We start from the raw sequence: 24,451 nt of genomic DNA on the forward strand, positions 1-24,451 counted from the left end.
AAACTATGCCACAGATATAGGATTAAAATACAGTTCCTAAAAGAAGAGAGCAGATGTGTGTGTGTGATTGCAACATGCAGAGTCTGTATATGTGTCTCCGGTTTTCCTCTTTTTATGCTCGAAGCAGTGATAACAAATATTATATATTCCTCCTCATAATTGGGTCTGGAACACAGAACAATTACTGGGACCCCTGAGATGATGTCTGCCAGGTACAGCTCTGGTTTCTTGTTTGTCATTTTGTTCTTTGATCTGGCGTGAAGGTGCGACTCTTCACTCTGAGGCTCAACTAACTGGCAGCTTACAGGCTCTAATAGGATTGGTACGTGGCCATATAGGTCAGTACAGAGAGACAGACAGACTTAGTAACAGAGTGTTATTGCAGCCAAGACTAAAGTTGAACATGATCAGCTACTGGCAATGCATGTATATTTTTTGTATAACATAAAAGGAGAATTCATAGATACATGTTTAATTGATGCAGTGGTGATACAGTCAGCTTTGGAAGCAGACAGAAACTGATATCTGATTGTGTAGGATCACCTTGGTAGATTTGTTGTATCTTTGTGCCAAAGGAAGATCTTCTTTAAGGCTAATGGTTTGCAAGAAAACCCTATTTGCATTTAATAACATTACAGCTTCCAGGACCAGTTGAATGATTTGAAATGTGAGAATGATGCAGAAAAGGTCTTACAGGCAGACAGGTGAAGGTGAAGGTTCAGGTACAGATACCAGTAAAGAACAAGATGAGAATGAAATCATGACAATCTGGCAGTCGTTAATGTACCGAAGAGATGACTGGAGGATGAGGAACAGATGAGAAGGTGGTCCTACGAGACTGGAGAGGAAGTCTGAGGGCATCTGGTGGTCAGGTGGTGAACAGTTGGGGGTCTAGGGGAAGTGAGAACATGGCTGAAGGCAGAAACAGAGGCAGAACGGACAAACAGAAAAGACTGAGCCTGCAAAAAATTAACTTCATATAGTACTGAGCTACTTACAAAGTCACTGGATTTTTTTTCAGCATGCACAGTGTGTCACATCCAACTTCTAGCTATTTGCTATTTGATTCAAGGAATAGACTGTTTACTTGGTTATGATTTTATTTAGGGTTTTATCAAGACAATCATCAACTTTTTTTTTTTTAACACCAATTGGTTGATTCATTACCTACTTTGCTACCCACCCTCCTCCCTATGTAAACTGTGCATGCATCTTCTACACATACAGTATCATAGGTAATTATACAAACAGTGTCAGAGGGCTTCCCCGTTCTCTGTGGTCCTCTGACATAACCATCAGACAATCTGTGAGCTGCTTACATTCCACCCAAGAAACCCATACTGCAAACACTCCCACACAGCTGACACAGCCGCCATGACCAGACACAACCACGACGGAGGCATTCTGAATATTATTTTAGATAATTTAGCTTAAGATTATTTTAGATGATGCAAATATTTTGCATTTTAAAGTGGTTTGCTTATAGGGTTTTTGGTCCATTTTGTAGTTATGCTCAAGTAAACAAACTCAATATTTCCAACAGGCTTCTGAAATCAGAATTTTGGAAAAACTTCCTTTTTTAACAATTCTAAATGTTTCTTTTGATTGAGATGTTTGTTTTTCTTATCTTCATGACAAATATTGAGGGTCACATGTGCAAATTGCATAAGTGAGCCACTTACAGTGTCAGAAGAAGCTCAGCAGCAGGGTCTGAGGATTAGCGAGACTCTCACACACACCGAGGCTTCTTCAAAGCCTAACAGGGTTAAAGGCTGTCTAACAGATGATTGAAAAATAGTGGCAGCTTTAACCTTGCCAAAGTCTAAATGCCAGTAATCCATCAGCCTCAGTTTTAGCTGCATTACATCACTGATCTCACCACTAAACACTCCTTCATATCTACCTGTGAACTCTTGCTCATGTGTTGGGACCACTTATGTACATGTCATAGAGTTTGATTTTATCTTATTGTTCAGTTTGGTTTAGTTTTATGTATATATAGCACCATTTCACAACATGAGTCATAAGTCAATATTAAATTATTGAGAGAAATCCAACAAATCCAGTGATTAAATTTGAGCCATTACTTGGCCACTGTGGGAAGAAACAACTCAACTCAGAAAAGTTTGTCAGAAAGATACAGCAAGCATGAGAATAATAAACAATGGGCACGTTGGTGAGGTGCAGATCAGAAACAAGCAGCTCACGAGCCACAGATACCTGCAGAGCAAACAGAATTCAAACCACGGGAGAGAGAAGACACAAAGTTAATGGCATGTAATGGTGCCATATAAATGCATAAAGGGGGAAAATAGGAGAGTAGAGAAGAGGTGCTCAGTGCATCATGGAGAGTCTCCCAGCAATCCAAACATATAGCAGCATAACTAGGAGAAGGCTGAGGGCCGTCTGAGCCAGACCTAACTATAACCTTTAGCAGAAATGAGAGTTTTAAGACTAATGTTAAAAGCAGAGAAGGGCGTCTGCCTCCTGAACCCAAACTGAGAGCTCATTCCACAGCAGGGGAGCTTGGAAGCTGCCTGTTTGCTCTGCAGAAAAAGGGCATCATTGTAACTGCATAAACTGTCTTTTTGCAATTAAGCATCCATGTAAATTCTGACAGGCCTTGAAGTGCAGCTTGTCTTTCTTCTTTGTTTCACATTCGGGTTCTCACCTCAGTTCGCATTTGCAACATGCGATCGGATCATGTCTTAAAGTGCGAAGCTGTTATGATCGTCACATGATAACACAAGCCATAGCTGTTGCGATAAACTGCACGCCTTCTTCTGTCACCTGCTGATCATGTGATCTGCTCTTTTTCAGTCCTCTACAAAGAACTGATGACAGATTAAGGACACTAGGTTCTGGCCAAGTGCCATGATAGCAAAGACCTTTAATCTGTGCAGGAGCTTATCTTTAATTATTGTATAAAATAACGCCATCATCTCGCTTAGTTTAACAATAATGAAAGAGGCATTGTTTCTTTTTTTATTAACTGCATTAACACAAACTAATTTCTAATCTGGAGGTTGCAAAACACAACCGCTAAATGGTGCAATGTGTGTGTGTTTTTTAATACAAAATCATCATGGAAGAAGTCGTGTCACCACAATGCTTCAAGCAAAACACAGTGTGCAACAAATGTGATGTTTTAATTTGTGCCACTGTGTGTACTGCAATCTTCATGTCTGCTTTGTTTATTTGTAGCACCGAGTATATGAGCAACCGGGCCTGTAATTTTACCCTAAGCTGCACCCTCTTTGAGCCAGTTTAACATGTAACACAAAGTCAGAAAAGTTTTATTTGTTCCATCCATTTCTGCTTTTTCCATTTTCTTCCTGTCACATTTTTTCTGCCATTTTCAGGCATGCTTTATGTCAGGAATGTTATAAACACCAACTTTAGTGTCTCAGCACTGTAATAACTTAAAGACAATAAAATTCTCTTTGTTGCCTTTCAAAGTGTCACTAGACGAAAGAGATTTCAGGCAGACAGAATAAGACAGAAAAAAATGATGATGAAAAATTGAACGCGAATAATATTTTATAGCTTTTAGCCACTAGTTGTGATGATTTCTCAAATTCCTCCAAAGTTATGCTATATTCTGACTTTGAGAGTCTACAAAACACAAGTTACAGTGTAAATCTCTTGTACATACATGGTAACAGGAAAATATTTGGTAAGTGAGGACGTGCAAGAAACAAGGGGTTAAAATTTGCATTAATGAAGATCGAGAACTAAATAATGCTGTTAGTGCTTTTTTAATTGGTAAGATTATATTTATATATTACAAGGTGCAAACAGGGAACCTGGAGATGTTTATGTGTATATCATGAAAAGGAGTCAAACTTTGTTTAATGAAATGAATAAACATTAATATAAACGGCAACCAGACTGTAATTGCAGTGGAAATGTTGTAGACAATGGAAAATTATATGTTGTTGTCCAATATTTATTAAAAATATTAGAAAACTTAACCTAAAAACAAGTATATAGATATTCTATAAATTTATATATTGTGCATAAAATCAAAACATTTCAATTTTATTTTTGCATAGATACATTGTAATTTTGAAATAAATTTAAACATCAGCAGTATTATGCTACAGTGCCTGCCTTGTTACTAAGTAATAATATTCTGTCAATAATTTAAAACTTCTCTTTCGTGCAGATTATTAAGTAATGCATTTTTTAACAGATACCTTACATATAGTAATTAAATGCACAATAATATGTGAGCCATAATCTAAAGCGTCATGTGTCACTGTGGTGTGACGGTGCAAAGACAGAATAGGTGTTTGTAAGAAGCTTTACTTTCATGCGTCCTCGCCTGAGAAAAGCTGCAGGCTCATGCTATGTCTGTGACGTGTTCATGGACATTTCCAAGAAGCCATAAGTCTCTGATGGTAAGTGTTGCCCTAATTTGCAGCAGTATTTTCCTATTACCCTTAAGTCCCATCTGAACACAGGTCATACACAACAGCACTGGTCCCATAATTACTGTCGACACTTGTTTGTGTGACAATAATGAATCCATTTGTGAGCCGAATAATAATTACCACACTGAATAAACCAATGAGTCTTCTGTTTCTCTTATTATTTTTTGATTTGTAGCCATGCTAGCAGTGCCTTTAAAAAGTATTCTTGCCCCTTGAAAGTTTACCCCCTGTAATGGCTTTTCAACACTGAATTATCAACATGCATCAATCTGCCAAGAGCAGGTCATCCTCAAAAACTGAGTGACCATGCAAGAAGGAGACCAGTGAGTGAGGCCACCAAGACACCTATGACTCCTCTGAATGAACTTGAGCTGCTGAGATGGGAGAGACCGTACAAACAACCACTGCTGCCCTTTCTTCAGCAGTCACAGCTTCATGGGAGAGCGGTAAATAGAGAGCCACTGTTGAAAAAAGCCCTTATTAAATCCAGGCTAGAGTTCACCAGAGTATATGTGGGAGACTCTGAAGTCAACTGGAGGAAGGTTCATTGGTCTGAGATTTTTTTCAACATAAATAAAAGGAGGGAAAGCTTTTTATAGTCGCTGTAGCTCTGGAAATCCAGCATGTTGTTCCAGACTGAAATATAGGTCATCAACTACTGCACAGACTGAGGTGAAATTGTGTACAGATGTGCCACAGATGGATACCACAGTCTTCACATATAGATAATGTCTATAAGATGGATTGCCGTAAAATGCGGTGCTCGCTTTCATATTCTAAGATGTGTTAGTATGAGGTTCAAAGCAGCACGATGCCTGTACAACCTCACAGAGCTGCAACGCGAAGTTTATTGTTGTTAATGGTTGTTTCATTATTTATGTGTTCTACTTCTGTGACTGCTTCGTTTTTCTGATTATCTGACCTGATTATTTGCGCTACTGACGTTCTGCTCATGTCTTTGTACATACTAAGAATTGTCTCGCTTCTTTTATGTGGTGTCGTTTTCTTGTTTTTTTTAAACTACTACTGTCAGGACCCTGAGGATTTTCTCATTATTGCTCTCATGAGTCTCCTTCTTGTACTGACCACATGAGGACAATTACATTGTACAAAACAGCTTTAGGAGAACACAGCAGTAAGAATATTTTGGTTTCGCAATAAAAAGAGCCTTTTTGTGTTTCATATTTTTAGAGTTATATGTTACAAGTATTTGGATTTTATTGATTTTAAAAGAGAAAGTTCATTGGGTTTGGGTAAAAACTGTCTTGTCCTCAAGAGTTCAATGTATTTTTGTGCACTGAGCTGTTTTCTTTCTTTTTTTTCCTTTTTTTTCCCTGTGGCAAACCAAAATGTAACATGCATGCATTTTTAGCAGAGTTTTTTTTTGGAGGATGTTGCTTGGTGGAATGTAAAACTTAGTGTAAATCATAGTTTTTTAGTCATGTTTAATAAATTGCTGTAGTGCTGCTATGAAATAAATCTGCATTTCAGAGATGTTGCAATTTTGTTTTAACATCAACACAAAAGACAACATTTCTGGGGTTGTGGGAGCTGCTGTTTGATTGTGGGCCTTTTTTCTTTCTTTATTGAGTTATGACAGAAAATGCTCTCCGTATTGGTTTTTTTTTTCGTCTCATTTTTAGATCTCGTTCAATTATTTCTGTCATCACTGTTTTGTCAGTAATTTGAAAAAGATTCATATGGATTCCTTATGGATATAATAACTGGTCACTGGTTCCTTTATGGCATTCAGTAAATGCACATCTGCACCAGAAAAAGCAACAATATTAAGTTTTGGAATCTGTACCATCAGACATTCTCATTTCTAGGATTGTGAAGTTAATAGATGATCAATCTCAAAGATTTTGATTTGACATTTATTCAGATATGTTGCCTTACACTCACATAACGTATGAAATGCATACCTGGGATTTTAATAATGATAGATGGTTGTAGTAAATCGTTTTGTATAAGACTTTACTATCTTCATAAAGATGTCTTACAGGATTAAAAGACGCGACTCAAGCAAAAATTGTTAATAGATAGCTTCTTTGTCAAAACACTATTGCATAAAAGCTGTTTGATTTTAATGCGTTTCCAAACACCACATAGCTGAGAGGCAAAATGAGCTTTCTCTGCATGATGATAAATAAGTAGGAGCTGTGTCCCTCATGTGGTGCAGCTACTGAAGTGCACTCCAGTTAATCTTTGGCCTCTCGCTGGTCACACAGGCCTCCTCACCGGCTATTAGCAGCCTGCCTGGGGGTCCGTCATAAATATTAACCAGAGTGCTATTTCTCCTCACACGCAACAGATTTAGGTAACACATTGCGGCAGAAGACATTTAAAGGGCAAAGTTATTAAGAGGATGGTGCTAATGAGACATCAAGACACAAGAAAAGGTGTCTGATGCTGCACAAAAGTACGCTTCAACTGGGCTAACCCCATCATTAATGACCCCCTCAACCTCAGATGACCACAGGAAGCACACACTCATACACAACTCGTGTCTCCTGTCGCACAGTGACACGTAGTCCAGCGTCCGGCAGCCAAACTTATCAACAGCACCTGGCTGATTCTCATGGAGCTTCCAATCAGAACACAGAAAGGCCGCAGCAGCCACAGCCGGCTGCCATGTGGCGGCCATCAGACACAAGGCAGAGGTGACAAGACTTTTTGTAAAGAGCCACACAGAGTCTTCTGGGCTTTCCTTGGCTTACCTTTAGTGCACCTGCTTCTGTGTGAGTTGAATCATTGCAAACATGCTGATTACTCTATTTTTCGCCTTCCTGGTGTCTTCTGTCATTGCCACAAAGAAAGGTAAATTATTTTAAGTACTTTATATCATCATTATAGTCATGTCTCTCTCCTTAATGTAAATATATAACACAATATGATTTTCTTGCGCTTTATGTGTTATTCCTTTTTGCAGCTGTTGTCATCCTACACAGTTTTTTAGCCATTATTTCAATGTTGGGTTTCCTGGTTGGTAGAATTAAATATTTGTACAGCCACAGAGTGGACTGGATTGGTATTTTGTTAATACATTCATTGCCTCTAGAGGACAATCCTAATGATTTTGGTGTTTCTTGACTTGACCTCTACCCTCAGCATTAGATTCACAATTTTGGTTTTCACTGAAAAACAGTATTGTTCTACTGAGATTGAACTGTAACAATTTTGGAGGTTCCTTAACTTATTTATTTATTTATTTATTTGTGCCATCATCAGGTGAATTTTCAGCAGTTTATGATCAAATACTTCTTACATTCCCATGAGCCTCAGCTAACGATGTTCACCATCTTAGCTTAGTCTGAACTGCATTAATAATAATTTATATAGATTACATACTTTCATGTGAACTACAACAAATGGATTGATTTGATTTACTGCTGTCTGCACGTGGACCAGATCAGATAAACTGTCAATGAGTTGCCCTGACAAATAAAGTTGTTTTGTGTGTGTGTGTGTGTGTGTGTGTGTGTGTGTGTGTGTGTGTGTGTGTGTGTGTGTGTGTGTGTGTGTGTGTGTGTGTGTGTGTGTGTGTGTGTGTGTATGTGTGTGTATATATATATATATATATATATATATATATATATATATATATATATATATATATATATATATATATATGTATTTATTAGGCAAGCTAGCAATGCAGCTTAAAAGGTCCCATATGGTAAAGCCCATTACTACTGTTGTGTTTTTTGAGTGTAAAGCCTTTAAACCAGTGAAAATTAGCCACTTAAAATGGGGTTAAAATCCCGTTTTCCAGCAGTCATGCTAAAATGAACTATCTTTGCAGCATGTTTCACTGAAAAACTAAAAGACGCATTCTGAAGAGATGTGACATTTAATATTAATTTACCTAAAGGGGGCACAATATGGGACCTTTAATGATGGCAATAATAGTCAATCAGTAGGTTGAATCAAATATCAGAGACTGAATTGTCATGAAATTTTGGATATTCGTAGCTCACAGAGGATAAATCATACTTTCGATCCCACTCACTGAACATCACAAAATATTTGTGAAATTTTTGCAAGCTAACACAGTAAACTACGATGGTAAATATGTAGGACACTACAGTGTGATAAACACTGGTACATGTTTACTGTGTGTTGATGCTTATGTTAGCTTGCATCTCTATGTCTATGTACAGCCTCACTATGCATGGCTTTAGACTTTTAGTCTTGTTAAAACTGTGAATCGGGGTGTGCAAGTTATGCTGGATTCTGTTGTATCTCATGTTTTTATTTTGCAGACAGTGCCCTTCCCAGGCTGAACGACACCGAAGCTGTTGAGGCCTTCATCGACTCGGCCGAAGTGGTGATCGTTGCATTCCTGGAGGTCAGACAGGAAAAATGCATGTAAACTTTAAAAAAGCAACAGTCTGAAACATGGACTCAAATAAGCTTGGTTAAAACAAGGCCACAGGAGCTGTTTCATGGTTTAGTTTATTATGCTAACATGCATGGAGCAAGCCACACATGATCAGATCAATTAGCTGAGAGTGAGACTGTGAGGTCTCCAAAAATACTGCATTTGTTTGCACCCTGGTCTCGGTAATGCTGCTGTCACGAATAGATTTCGAAGAAGGATATATTTCCTGGGGCCACACCTTTGGCTGCACCAGTGCTATGAGGACAGAGGGTGGCTGGCTGTCCCACAGTGGAAAGCTCTTTGGCCAAACTGTGTGTGCGGGGGAAGATGGCAGGCTTGACAGGAAATGCATACGTATCTGAGGACTGGTGGGATTGGCTCCGCTGACCCCCTCGTAAACAAGTGCAAACGCAGGGAGAAGGTTCATGAGAGGAGAGTGGAGGAGAGAGACGGAGAGCACAGGAGTAGTACATAGTTGGACTGTGATGCTGAAAGTGACCAAAATATTGGTGCTGTGACTCACTGAGAATGAACCCATATTACAGGCTGCAAAATGAGAAAACGGAGTGCCAAAGCTCATGCAACAGTGTCTCAGAAATAGATGTGATTCACCTTCCTTTGACTCAGCCTCATCTCTCTTTATTTACTTCCTTTATTTTTTCCAGTTTTCTCTCTGCCACCTGCGCTTTCAAAATTCCTTTTGGTTCACATGCAATAGTTCTCTGAAGAATCTATGGGAAAGTTCCTGGCATTCCTTGCAACCACTGGTGGTTTTGAACAGTCCGAACAATATTCAAATGATGTACACTGCTGTTCAAAGTTTCTACACTTTTGTTCATGTGCTAACATAATTGCACAATAACAATATCTAGAATGTATTTCTGATTAATGTTATCTTCATTGAACAGAATGCTTTTATTTTAAAAATAAGGACATTTCTAAGTGACCCCAAACTTTTGAACGGTAGTGTATGAATAATAATTAGCACATTTTAATAAAAGAAAAAAACTGGGACAAGTTGAGAAAATGAAAATAAAAAACAGAGATATAATTGAAATGATCTCCCTCTGTATTTTAGGGAGAGGAGAGTCACGGCTATAAGGAATTCCTGGCAGCTGCAAAGCGAGTCGACTCAGTTCCTGCAGCCATTTGCACTGTGAAGGAAGTGTGGGCTGACTACAGCCTCTCCTCAGACACCATCACCCTCTTCAGAAAAGTACTCTACACCATCACAACCATGCTTGATTTTCTCTACATGTTGTCATAAATAAACATTATGGATTCCATCAGTTATATCAGAGTGATGATGATGATGTGATATTCGTAATCCAGGCAGATAACCACCAGGAGAACCTCGTCATCGCTGATGCTAAAAAGTTAGAAGCTGATGGTCTTGTGAACTTCATCTCCGTCAATGAGGTTCGATATATCACAGAGTACAGCCAAGTGGTACGTTCAACTTGTGCTTTCAAAAAGTTCCCACTGTTAAATGTGAATTGTCCTCACATTTCTTCACTTCTTTCATTGAAAATATATTGAACTACAAAAAGAGCTAGAATCAAAGAGCAGTTAACAGGTGCACAGATGTCAGTGCAAGAGGAAGAACACTTTCTCTGGGTGTTAGATCGAAACAGAAGATCATGGGTAGCCAGTGGGAAGTAGTGCTTGTCCCAGTTTGAACCTCACTCTTTTTATATGCTGCTATCTCTTCTCTTCTGTTTCTCTCAGACAGCAGTGGGTCTGTTCAATTCAGAGGTGAAATCACACCTCCTGGTCTTTGCCAACAGAGGAACTAAAGAATATACTGAGCTCAAGAAGGAAATAGGAGCTGTGGCCCCTGAGTTCACAGGAAAGGTGAGAATACTGAGAAACTCCCTTCACCTCCGGAGGAACAATTTTAAATCAATTTGAGCATTTCACAGGTTGAGCAAGTTCTCAGAAATGTATCTGGCAACTAAGTAGTGACATGTTCACAGTATACCTCATTCATATTCTGCCACGATTCAAGTGACTTGATTTAATCTGTAATTCCATCATAAAGTTAAATGTTTGTGTCTTTGTTCCAGTTCTTGTTCGTTCTGATTAATGGAGCCGTGAAGTCCAACTCTAAATCACTTAGCTACTTTGGCCTCAAGTCACAGGATCTCCCACGAATTGGCATCTACGACGGCGACTCTGACATGAAGTGGCTCCTACCTGAAGGAGAGCTTTCTGCAGAACGAGTGCGAGAATTCTGTCAGTCGTTCCTACGAGGAGAACTGAAGGTGGGCAGCCACAATGTAAAACTAGTCCCAACTGAGAAGTGTGTCTTTTTATTACAGTGTGAATTGATGAGTAACACTACTGAATTCTTCAATTTTGAATGCTGCCATTTGACAAAAGTCCTGTATTATTATAACATGTACACGGATTTTGAGTTCAATTCTAAAATTTACTTCAATTAGCAAAAAGGACACTTTCTTGGTCAGGAGAAGCAACTTTTGCTAAACAACTAAAGCACTCTGGTGGCACTTTGATTGGAATTATACAGCACAGCAAAGTATAAAAAACCAAGAAGCAATAATCTGCTTCACGTGAAGAAAGGAAAATGGCAGCCGGACTGGGCCACGCGAGTGGTGGACAACAAGACTACAAGCTCTTCTTGCTGTCATTGTAAAGTATATGTGCCACACAACAGACAGGAAACCTCTGGTCTGTGCAGCAATTTGTTCTGTGACACCACACAGAGCTCCAGCTGGGTGTGACACACAGTCTGAAGCCTTCAGACAGACGAAACTGTGGCACTAAAAAGCCTGAATTCAGATTACATTATATAGTGTGAATAACCACCTGTGGAAAGAAAAAAAATGCATCTTTTACTTGAATAAAAGCAGCAACACTGTAGAAATTCTATATAACAAATAAAAGTTATGGATTCTAAAGTTTATTATCATTTCAAGATTAAAATATTTTAGAAACTTGAATGGAAGAGCACCTTTGACTATTATGATCTTTAGCTTTTTTTGAGATTTTTGACCACTGGAAACAATCATTTCTGGTGCACAACAGTCCTGAGCAAATCTTTGCTTCCTTTGAAGTGATGTGTTCAAGAGAAGGTTTATCAAAAAGAAAAAAAGACTTAATTATGAGACAGACAAAGCTTCTCTTCTTTAAAATTCTCCCTTCAGGTTCCCTCACAGCAGCTGCTCCTTCATCAGTCACCTTGAGTTACTGCTGATAACAGCACTGCTTCCCTACACTTACTGTCACCAAAATCACCAGTAACACAATCAGTTCTACAACTTGCTGCTGCAATTTGCTGGTTTTGTTCATTTGCCTTCAGGAAAGTCATGATTTTTCATAGAATGTTTTCAAGCTGTCGGCAACTTTACTCGAAAATGAAATGCTTTGACTGTAACTCCCTTATTATAATTTCTGGACTGTTTTCTTTATGTTTACTTGATAAATGGGATTGACAAGTTCTTTGTCTATCTACTTTCTGTCCTATGTTCATTTTAAAAATAAAGAAATGAGTAAATATCTTCACAAGTCAACTAGGAATGACTTAAAAAGACAAAGTCCTCAAATTAATGTGAAATTCTGTTTACAAGTGTCCACTGTTTTATCTGCTGTATTTCATTTATTTATCTTTCTGTGTTTCAGGAGGTCGAGCAGGCTGGATCAAAGCCCAAAACAGAACTGTAAGACAATGTAACATGAATGAATTATTATACATTAAATAAAAAAATAAATGGGGGGAAAAAAACATCTCATGTGAACTCCGTCTGGTGTGAGAACAGAAGGGTTTTGTATCAGACTCTTGTCTTGCCTTTCAGTACAAAGGAAACTATGCAAGGTTCCCATTTGCATGTGTGTATGTGTATATCATGTGTCCTCACTTATTTACCCATCTATGTTATGTTTTGTCTGTTTACACGAGCGCGAGCCGTCTGTGGTCTGGTTAGCCGACCTCAGGTCACTAGCCGCAAGTCGCAGCAATCTGGCAGAGTTTGTTAGTCTGTCCGCTAATGTTATTGTCAGAACCACAACACACCGACCTCAGAGAGACTGACAGAAAGCAGACTGGGAAGATGTGGATGGAGGCAGTTAAAGACGCAGTAGTTAGTGGTAGTTTCTCATATGATTCATTCAAGATAGAAAAGTCAAGTTGAGTCCAGTCACTTTTATTTATACAGCACAATTTAAAAAAAACAAAAAAAACAACAGAAGTGCTTCCCAGACGAGACAGATGGATTAACAATACAAAAGTTAAAAACAAACACAAAACACGACAACCACAAAAACACAAGAGGCAAGGTGAAGCCTAAAAGGGCAATAAAGAAGCTGAATAAAAGGCAGCAACAAAGTCATTCACAGTAAGATTAAGTTAAGAGTACTTGACCAGGGAGCAACATCAGACTGATGTGAACAGCAAGAGAAGTAAAGTGGTTTTGTTAAATCTGATTTTAAATCATCAGTGGTGGGATAGCATTTATTATGGGATGGGAGATTATTCCAGAGCGCAACTGAGAAACACCAGTCACCTTTGGTTTTGAGTTGTAAGTGGCAGAGGAGTTATTGTGAGGACCTTAGACCAGATTATGGAGTCAGCAGATTACCAGTGTATGGTGCAGGTAATCCATTGAGGATTTTATAAACAAAAGATGAATTTTTTTTAGAATAATTTTATATTTCACTGGTAACCAGTGAGAGTGAACCAGAGCATGAGATGTGTTGTCTTTAATTTGTCCAAGTTAGAAGTCCAGCAGCTTCATTTTGAACCATCCATCCATCCATTGATCTATACACCGCTTCATCCTCATTAGAGGGGCTGGAGTCTATCCCAGCTGACTTAGAGTGAAAGCAGGGGACACCCTGGGCAGGTCAGCAGCCTATCACAGGGCTACAGATAAAGATAAACATCACACTCGCATTCACATCTACCGACAATATAAAGTCACCAATTAACCTCAGCATGTTTCTGGACTGTGGGAGGAAGTCGGAGAACCCAGAGAAAAGCCACACATGCACATGGAGAACACGCAAACTCCATTCAGAAAGATCATGGGAAGGCCAGGACGCAAACTGGTGATCTTATAGCTGCAAGGCATAAGTGCTAACCACCAAGCCACTGTGCAGCCCCATTTTGAACCATTTGTAATTAAATATTTTAGGATACAGTGAGTTACAGTTGTTCAGCTGACAGCTAATAAGAGCACAGATCACTGTTTCTAGTTCCTTATAAGACCGAGATCCCATTAATTTAATTCTAAGGGGATTTAAAAAAAAGAAGACTGTCCAGTACTTCGCAGTACTACTGACATATGTTTAAGTTTAAAGGCAAGTTCAGGGTATTTAATTACATCTGCAGACAGGCGACAAAAGCACATTGCTGAGTTTAGTGGCAAAGCTAGAAGGGTAAAATATGATTAGTTGAAGTTTATTTTCATTTACTTGAGGGAAATTCCTCACCATCCAGCACCTGATGTAGTTCAAACAATGAAATGGCTCAATAATTAGTGAGCACTCACAGGTAAAACCGTGCAACAGTGGATAGGGATGTTGTTCAAAAAAGAGCACTGGGGAATCCTGTACGAGAGATAAAATGGGCCCTCAGGTGGATCTTTTGGGGCATGAGATAAAGGGAGCAGGGAATAAAGAACTGTTGTCTAATCTGATCAAAACGGTTCTTTCTCTCAGGTAGGAGGTGAGAGAAAGAAGCGTTTCCAAAAATAAAGTGTGTAAATAAAGTGGAAAAACACAATCTGTGCAAGTTAAACTAACATGAAAACCCTCAGTAAAGGATGTTTGGAGGCAGCAATCAGACGCAATTAAAAAAAAAAACAACAACTAGGGCATCAAATTCAAAATTAGCTTGATATTTGACTTGAGGACATATCAGACTCTGTAAATATGGGATAAAAGGGAGAGTATTTCGCTGTAAAGGGTGTAAAAGCTCTATAAAAGAACAACAGATGGGCTGCAGACATCAAGAGTGAAAAAGTTTGGGTTTGTCCCAAAAATATTCTCTCAAGCAAGAAGGGAATTTCAAGGCCCAGACTGGGATCAGTATAATTAGTGGTGTTGCGCTGCCAAGCGGATACATCCGGCGGAATTGGGAAAGCCTGGCAGGTGGACACTTCTCAGAGACCAGATGGAAATATACAGTATGCATCGCCCGCCATCTGAGTTTGTTTATGGCTGCAACTGAGACAACCGACAGATGAGACGGTGTTACGTAAAGAGCTGATGAGGGTCGAAGGGTGACAGACATGAGTGACGCTGTGTTTTAGTCCTCTAACATCAAAAGGTGAATTGTAAGTTGAGGTTCCCATATAGTTAGCTTCTCCTTATGTTTGATTTTAAATATTACTGCACCCCTGAGCCAGTAATTAAACAATTCAGTCACTAATTACTCATGATTAGAATATGATTCAGTCAGCATGTGGGTTGTTTGTCTTATTTATTCAACAGTCATTTTTAATAAACAATCAAGGCTGCTCCTGGCTTCACATCATGTACAAAAAAACACCTGCTCTAAAATGAAAAATAGCATGGCCTTCTGTGGCTTACAGCTGATTGACTGAGAAACTTGAAATGTTCTGACAATTAACTTTGTCTTTTAAGTTTAGACTTTGCAGATTATTAAAAGAAACTCAGTACTTCAGTTCTGGATGCTGGAGGCTGGAGAGACTGATGAACATCTGTAGCGCCGGAGGCACCAACATAACGGTGTGTTTTATCTAATCTGTTCCCCCTAAAAAACATCAATTTGTTGTGATGTCCTAGATTACACAAGGTAAGGAATCATTGTCAAAGTAAAGTTTTAAAAAGTTGAATTTCTGAAGCTCTTTCATACCTGATGCAAGCACGAAAAACCGCAATGCAGCAGATTCTTTCACATCATAAACTATGACCACACTGGCTTCTCGGATTACTTTCTGACTTTGCATTTATTTGGACAAACCTTTCACAAGACACGAGATTGATTTGGCACTATAGTATTTATCTTTTTGAGCTATGGAAACCACAAATCCTCTCAAGATGGGTTATATTTCAGCTATGGTGGTACAATTTTGCCGTAGCTTGATGCTGGTGGTCATGGAAACGCCACAAAAGGAAAGTCACAGCTTCAACCACTTGTATTCTGTAATTTGCACTATTGTAGGTGTTACATTTACAAGTGCATTTAGATGGTGAGGTTGACGATGAGAAGATGAATGTTGTCTCTTATGACATTTGACATGTGAAGCGACTCTCCTCCTTCATCTCCTGCTCAAACTAAACACGATACTCTCTGTGCTTCTGATCTCACAGGCCTGTTGCTCCAAACGGAGCAGGAACTTGGCTCTTACGGTCTCGAGGAAACATCATAAATCTACATCTAAAACTGGCCTCTAAGAAAGACAAGTCTTTAATAAGTAAGCAATAAGTATACTGTAGTAGGAACTCTAGTCTATTCTCTAGCCAAGAGTATGACTAATGTTATTCCTAACTTTTCAAATACATCTTTCTTTTTTTTAAAATCACATGAAGCTTTATGTTTATCCTTTCAATCTGACTTGATGTACTCGAAAATATATATTTAAGTGACAAATTAGGTTTTAATTAAATGGCTGTTAGCATTAGAGGAAGGCTACTAATAGAGGAGATTTTCTGATCGTGCAGGAGATCTGAACTTGTTCAAACAGAATCACCAAGAAATCTGTCTGCCAAACACAACAATTTAACAACAAACAATTTACAAAAAATCTTTACATCTAATGCAACATATACAGTATACTGTATATACTGTGCTGTATAGAGACTTGAAATCAAATCCTCCACATACATGTTTGCTGCTCCAAACATGAAACATCATGAACGGCCCATTTAAATCCATTATGTTTGTGGACTTTTCTTTCATTTACATGTAAAATAGCATTAGGAGAGAATAATCTCCAGAGGACTTTGCGCATTCAAATTTATCTTTACAAGTTTTTCAGTCGTTATTTCTTTTCTACTTTTTATTATTGAATTTTTTAAAGATCTAATATAAATGTTTAAAATTGTCTTTATCTATCTATCTATCTATCTATCTATCTATCTATCTATCTATCTATCTATCTATCTATCTATCAGTAGAGTAGACAAACAGATTCGGGGGACTCCTATAATCCCCCCATGGTAACATTGTTGTATTACAGCAGCTTCCACTGATGTCAAACTTTCAGAATATTTCATCGTCGGCACAATGTAGCTATTATTATAGGTACTGTGCTGGAAGGTGAATGCACGACCATGAAAAACAGGAAACCTTCTGTCTGTCTGTGAGCTTCTACACGCACAGTGAGGTAATGGCTTTGAAAAAAATGCTGAACGCACGCCTCTAACTGGTCATTTGAAAGTTGTTTGTTCCAGCGATATGAAGCATGTGCGTTATGCAAGTGGAGAAAAGCTGGCATGGACAAAAGAAGGAAATTTACAATTAAGACCTTTCAAGATTACAAGAAGAATGGCTGCAGTTATCCAACACCAACACAAAGTCTGTGCTGTTGTACACTTTTACTGACTTCAGCTGCAAACCTTTAGTGAAAAACACATTTCTTTTTGTATAGAAATTCCAATATAAATAAAAAAGTAAGCCCATTCCTACATTTATAGCACATTCAAAACCATAAAATTAGATTCAGCAGGTCCAGATCAGGTGCCAATGGCTGAAACCTCCTTAGAGAGTGACAGGTGTAAAACCATTCTTTTTGAAATCTAGGATCTGTTTTTCTCTTCTGTTTCTCTTCCCTTCGCATCATGCAAAGATCTAAAATATCTCTAAGGTGCTCTAATCTCCAGATTATTCGAAATGAATCATTCCACTGTGGAGAAAATCACCTCCAAGTGGCACAGATTTCAAACAATTGCAAATTTGTCCAGGATTGGCTGCCCCAGAAAATTCAACCCGAGAGCAGACAGTTTTTTCTTCAAGGAACCCCAAATTTCTTCACAAGATCTGTAGGTAACTCTTGCAGCTGCTAGTGTGAAAAGGCATGTGTACAATCAGAAGGAGCTCAGGAAAAAGCCCTTGGTGCCCAAAAAGAACATTAGAGCAAAACTGAATTGCCATTGAACATACAGGCAAGGAGCGAGCCATTTGGAATGATGTGCTCTGGACAGACGAATCAAAGATAGAGCCGGTTGGCCACAGTACAGTAACAGTAGACATGTTTGGCATTGACTAAAGGCAGCTTTTCAGGAGAAAAACCTCACACTAACTCTGAAGGGTGGTGAAAATATTGTGGTTTGGGGTTTGGTCTGCATCTTATCAAAAAGTCCTTGAAGGTGTCCGAGCGGTGAAACTGCATCAGACGTGAAACTTTTATCAGAACAATGGGCAAAAAGAAAGAAAGAAAGAAAGAAATATAGAGTTGTGGACTGATCTGGTCAGTGTCCTGGTTTGAATCCCACTGAAATGTTGTGGGAGGACTTGAGATGGGCAGTGCATGTTAGAAAACCCTCAAACTGGAATTTTGCATGAAATAGAAGTCAACAATTTCAATAAGCCGATGTCAGAGAGTGGTGGACACAGTAAGGCAAAATGCCTCCAAGAAGTTGTTTTTGCTTAAGGGAGTAATCCTAACTTATGATGCCAGGGGTGAACTTACTTTTTCTACAGACCAATATTATATCTATTGATATTCTTGTTGAATAAATGACTGAAAAGCTTATTTTCCTTGTGATTTTGTTCAAGTACTTCTTGTATGCAGTGTTGCAAAGGGGATCATGTATTTGCTCATACAAATACATCTAAAAACAACAACTGACTGTGTCATGTGTAGATTTGAATCTACATGTGTCAGCTCAAACTTACGAAGGTTAAAGAATCATATTACTGTAAAACAACATTGTATTACTGGTTTTAATAAATATAATTATTACAAAGTAATAATAACCCTCACATACATATGTAAATGGAGAAATGTAGCAAACAGTAAAACAACTTAAGACTAATGTATAAGAAATAAAAATGAAAACCAATAAAACAGAAAATGACTAATTAACATGGAAAAAAGGCAATAGAAACATTTTAAGATGTCAATACAATAAAACAAATAATTAGATCCTATTTAAATTCTGGCCCAAAAAACAATCTAATCAAACGCCAGGCTGAAGACGCACTTTTAAGTTCAGCTTCTTTCCTCAGACAGACTGTTCCAGCAGCTCGAGGCATGAAAACTGAAAGTTGTCTCACCAAATGTTTTTGTCCTACGCTTTGGAATGACTAAAAGACTTGTGCCAGGGAACATGATGGACCTCAGGGGAAATGGTTTAAAAACAAGTCAAAAACTTTCAAATCAATACAAATACACGAGGGAAAACTCATTACAGACAGTACTATATTTGACCTGTGAGGATAACAGATCATGTAATGTAAAGGATGATTAGATGTTTATCACTGGGCTGACTGCCAGTAGCATACACAGAACAATATCTGGCATATGGTTGCGTCTACGTCCACCGGAGAGACAAGAGCTGCTGCCTAAACCTGAAGCAACAGCAGAAAAACAAAACAATGTGAGCTTTACTCATTGTCTAGATGAAATGCTTTTAAAGCCAAAATGCAGCAACAAATAAGGAACTCATCCAAATCAGAAATGCCCCAGACGCTGTATTTCCTGCCTCCGCAGGGACGTTACGGCAATTGTTTTCTCCATCTGTGTCCCCCATGCACTGAAATGCATCCACAAAAATGGACACCGGACCAGACATTGAAATTACATGGCACACAGTCCAAAACAAATCCCTGACACCAGGAATAACGCTAGACTAAGAAACACGAACGACACCAGGGTCACTCTGCAGCACCACTGAATCTCTCGCTGCATGACAGATGAAGCTAGTTGGGGGCCCTCCGAGATATTTATACGCGAAGTGATATGTGTGCACAAATGTTTGGTTATCTAGACAGTATTTAAGATGCAATATGGTTTAGGTCAAAATTGCAAACTCCAAATACCGTTTTTTATCAAAAAACCACAGCTTGAACCATATCATACAAACAGAAGGCTGCATCCAAACCCGCATGCATAACGCTGTGCATCCAACACACGGGGGCTGCCTATATTTAGCTCTATATATGCTGAAATACATCAAGCGAGGCTGAATATTGGGCTACTGGTCGGTGTTGGTAAGCCGTGGCCGTGCACTGGATCTGTCGAAGGCCCGGGCCGAGATGGATCCGTAAATAGCGACTGACTGCGGTTCTAGTGGGACTCTGCAACACTCTAATTAAGCTCTGTCGCATAATGAGGCTCACTGCTGTTCCGTGTCACTCGATTAGTAGCTTGTGGTCAGCTCAGGCTATAGTTTGGGGTTTGTGGGGGTGGGAGATCACATCTGGGGCAAGGAGTATAGTAGCATAACGGCAATGGAAGAACTGGCAACCTCTAGGTTAAAGAGGTAGTGCTGCAGTGGGTCTCCCTGATTAAAAACTAATTACATTTCAAGGTTATTTTATAGAAATCTTGTAACACCACCAGTTTGGACTCTCAGGGTTTGCTGTATTATTTATACTTTGGTGATGAAGGATGAGGATTGAAAGGAATTTGAAGGAGATGCACAGAAATAAGACAAGCAGAAAAATGATTGGTTTGACCTCAGGAAATAATTGGCAGGGAAATGAAGGTGTTTTGTTGGAGGAAATATAAGAAAAATATTGTTTAGTTTATCCACAAGCCTGAAAAAGAAAATATTTTAAGATGGCAATATAGTAATTTAATATGACATGGCAGGTCTTGCAAGTTATTAAAAAAATTGTAGGAAACATGTTTTTGATTCCATGTAGTACATCACAGAGACGGGGAATCCCCTGTAGTGTGAAGGTAATCCTTCTCCCATGTTGAACTGACTGTCAGGTGAAGGTTTACATACATAAATACATATATGTTTACATGCCTTACCGTGTAGTGTACGTGAAGTGAAATGCCACGGATGTTTGTGGCTTTGTAAGCGGGTGAATGAGAGTTTGGTCTTAGTGCCAGGGGCTGCGTGGGTGTTTGTGGGAGCTTTCACGACAAGTGGAAGCGGAAATGTTGACATTTGATTCCCCAGCCAATCAGAGGGTTATCTCATTGTGTGGGTCTGGCCTGATTCAAGAGGTGGACTACAGTATATATTGACCTGAACACAGGGCAAAGAATCAGAACAAGCCATCGAAGCGAAAGCAAGGAAGAGCAAGCGACAAAGAAACCAACTTGTCTACGACGAGACTCTAACTACAAGGCATCATGAAGACTTTGGCTCTCCTCTCCATCTGTGCTCTTCTGTCAGTGTGCTGGTCCATGGGAGGTAAGGACAAACTCATGCTATCATCGCTGCAAATCCCAGTATTACTGTCCACGTTACTCAATGCAATGTAAGGATCTACAGTATGTTTAACAAATGTGACTTTCTGTGTGTTTCAGCTGTGGAACCTGAGGTTGTCGTGGATCCTGCTGCCGACACAGCCGCTGAAGCTGCACCTGCCGACCCTGCAGCTGCCTCCTCTGACTCCTCATCTGCTTCAGACTCTTCTTCATCTTCCGAGTCTGACTCAGCCTCATCCTCCGAATCTGACTCTTCCTCGGACTCTTCAGCATCTGATTCCAACTCGAGCTCAGACTCTTCAGCCTCCGATTCATCCTCCTCCTCCTCTTCTGAGTCCTCCGAGTCCTCCGAGTCCTCTGAATCTTCTTCCTCTGAGTCCTCTTCTTCTGAGTCCGACTCCTCAGACTCCTCAGACTCTTCTGCCTCTGACTCTTCCTCTTCATCATCCTCATCTTCATCAGAGTCAGCCAGTGCTGAGGGTATGTAGCTGTTTGTTTCCAGAGGGAATATTTGCATGGTTTAGAGTTTAACATTTTTCATATGAATAGAAGAAAAATCAAGAAAAGCCTGAGTTTGTGATGTTTTTCCCCTCAGCTGCTCAAGTAGTCATGAAGAGGGACCTGGCTGCTGTTCTCCTGAGGAGAAGAAGAGCTGCTCCAGCAGGCGACCTCTCCCCTCTGCAGCTAGAAAGGTAGCTATTTGCTCTAATTGTATAAAATTGATTCACTCAGGTAGAATACAGTTGTAGATTCTGCAAGTTATTTTTTTTATTAACCCTAATCATAATTTACCGTTTTACTCTGGTGCAAGAAACATAATTAGGAAGCAAAACACAGAATGAAAAGTGATGTTACACACCTTCTAATCCTGTTTCTTTCTCCTTCCATCCAGCCTGAGAGAGGTGTGTGAGCTGAATGTTGCCTGTGATGAGATGGCTGAGACTGCAGGTATCGTCGCCGCATACGTCGCCTACTATGGACCCGTCCCTTTCTAAGTTAAAGACTCCTCTTTAGTGCATGTGTGAACAGTTTTTTCTGACATTTTGGTATAGAACAGAGCAACAACAACTTCCCTAAATCCAGACAAGGAGCAGAAAAACAAAAAAGAAGGGTTTGGCCCATGGTATGAAACCAGATGGAGATTTTTTTTTCTTTAGGCACAAATCATTGCACAAGTGACCAGCTTCAGTGGTTTTATTCATATAAGGCCTCTTCGATGCTTTCAGAGAGGCACATGGAAATGCTAGCCTGTGAAGTATGCAGTAGCCCCTAAAACTTTAAATTATTCTTTGCGTCTACAGTAAAATGCAATGAATGGTGCTACAGGTGCAAATGTATTGTATGTTAATGTATTGATGTTTTTATATCATGCTTTAGTCTTACTTTAATTGTTAGTTCTAGTGAGTAGTGGATGTAGTAATGAGTTGTTAGAAGTACTGTAGATTTAGCAGTAATGTAGTGATAGTGGCAGTGTACAGTATGTGTAAAATGCACATTAGTTATCTGTAATGACTGTAGTCACAAATCACCTCTGGGTTTGAGAATAATAAATTATTTTGTTTTGTCAAACTGTATTGTCTTTGTTGCCTTAATGTATTCTCAATGTTAGTTAAGGGAATATTATTATTTTAAACTTAAACATTTCAATGTGCAGAAACATTTTTTTGGTCTCTGGGAGCTGTGGGAATAAGGTCCTCTGAACAAACTAATATTAGTGTGACCTTGTAAAATTAATTTGGCAAATTTGTAAGCAAACAGCCTCTGATTTACACATTGAGTAGCTCTATTCAAGTTGAACATTTAGAAGTTAAACAAGGCGAAATCTTAGCTTGAAGCATTCCCCAACACATTATACAAAATTAAATGTCAACATGGCAAACAATAAGCTGTCTGGAACTAAACCTATAACCAGGACTGAAAAAAATGAAGCCAAGGCATAAATTGAATAAAAATGCAGTTCCTTGAATGCGTTTTGATTCTGGCTCCAAAAACCAGTCAGTTCCAAAGGACCTCCATGCTAAAATGCTCAATTTTACAACAAAAATAATGTTTACAGCCTGGTTCAAAAAATGGTTTTGGTCTTGGGCTAATTTCCTCATTTGTGACGACTGCATTTGGGGTGAATTTTTGTATAACTCAGTTTAAATTGTATCAATGCTTAAAGATATGCATAATTAAGAGTGTGTCAGCTCCACTCATGTCCTTGCTCTTGGCTCATTTTTGATTAGTTGAATAAAGTTAGGTAGGAGGAATCAGGCTCTGCCAACATAGTGATGGTTGGAACCACCACATCTCAGAGGTTTTGTTTATCTTTCTTTGCAGTCTATGTCTGGAACACAACACGCACATTGGGGTCAGAGGTAATCGTCAGGTTGTCTGAAAGTTAATTATGCAGCTCTGTCTGGAATGCTGGAGGCTTGTTTAAAGCGATTACCACCACTCTGATGGTATTTCTCGAGTCCCCATAGTGCTTTTTGCCTAATGATGAAATTAATTTATTTTCATCCTAAGATGGAACTTTGATTCATACACCTTATACCTTGTTGGCGAGCTGCCATTTTGTGTGGTGAATCAGGAACAGAAATGCAACTTGGGAAATGAGTCCAAATCTTGCAGCCTGGTACATCTACTAAATAACTATGTAGCATTCACTCTGGAATAGTTCGTTGTTGTCCATTAGGAATCCCAACATGAACAGACACCGCCAGTCACAATCGGTCACAATCAGTCACAGTCAGTCACTTCCATATTATTGGACCTCCTCACAGTCACTCTCAACACCTGAGCCAATCACCAGCAGTCTCTCTTCCACCTGGAATCTTCCTTTATTTGAAGCCCATCAGCTTCATTCAGTCACACACAGTCACTTGAACAACAGGATCACCCTACACCACATCTCTGGAAACCATTCACTTTTCACAAGCCTGGAAACCTGGAAATCACAGCATCAAAGAGGACGTGAGTTCAAACTCTCGTTAAGCATGTTGGAAGTTGGTTGATATCATGCTATTGCTCATTGTAATACTCATGCTAATGCTAACAGGCCTTCAACTGCTTTTGGATTTCTGGATGCCACCCACCTGAACCAACATTGTGCTGAACATTGATATTGGTGAGCAACTAATGGAAAATGTGATGAATGACTGATGAAGATGATAATGATAATTATGAACCCTTACTGCTGAACAGGTTAGATTTGAACTGATGGTGAGCTACCCTGGACCAAACTGGAAAACCGTCTGACAAGTTTCAGCCCTTCACCCATCCCACTCATTGGCAGGTCTAAAGCCCCACAGCTTCATCCCTTCCAGAAT

At 39.2% G+C, this 24,451-nt stretch overlaps 2 protein-coding genes across 2 annotated transcripts; both read left to right on the forward strand.

The window, feature by feature from the left end:
* The first annotated feature begins 7,062 nt into the window (after positions 1-7,062).
* LOC111581813 (endoplasmic reticulum resident protein 27) lies at positions 7,063-12,567 on the forward strand. The gene is made up of 7 exons (XM_023290163.3): positions 7,063-7,256; positions 8,702-8,787; positions 9,899-10,036; positions 10,153-10,269; positions 10,549-10,674; positions 10,887-11,084; positions 12,463-12,567. The coding sequence occupies exons 1-7, from the start codon at positions 7,199-7,201 to the stop codon at positions 12,502-12,504; spliced, it is 765 nt and encodes a 254-aa protein (XP_023145931.1). The 5' UTR covers positions 7,063-7,198; the 3' UTR covers positions 12,505-12,567.
* An 8,392-nt stretch (positions 12,568-20,959) lies between these two features.
* On the forward strand, positions 20,960-22,711 carry bglapl (bone gamma-carboxyglutamate (gla) protein, like). Its single transcript, XM_023290161.3, has 4 exons — positions 20,960-21,120; positions 21,237-21,617; positions 21,733-21,829; positions 22,030-22,711. The coding sequence occupies exons 1-4, from the start codon at positions 21,060-21,062 to the stop codon at positions 22,130-22,132; spliced, it is 642 nt and encodes a 213-aa protein (XP_023145929.2). The 5' UTR covers positions 20,960-21,059; the 3' UTR covers positions 22,133-22,711.
* The last annotated feature ends 1,740 nt before the right edge of the window (positions 22,712-24,451 follow it).

The sequence above is a fragment of the Amphiprion ocellaris genome, chromosome 4, assembly GCF_022539595.1.
Source record: "Amphiprion ocellaris isolate individual 3 ecotype Okinawa chromosome 4, ASM2253959v1, whole genome shotgun sequence".
In the NCBI taxonomy this organism is placed as follows: domain Eukaryota; kingdom Metazoa; phylum Chordata; class Actinopteri; family Pomacentridae; genus Amphiprion; species Amphiprion ocellaris.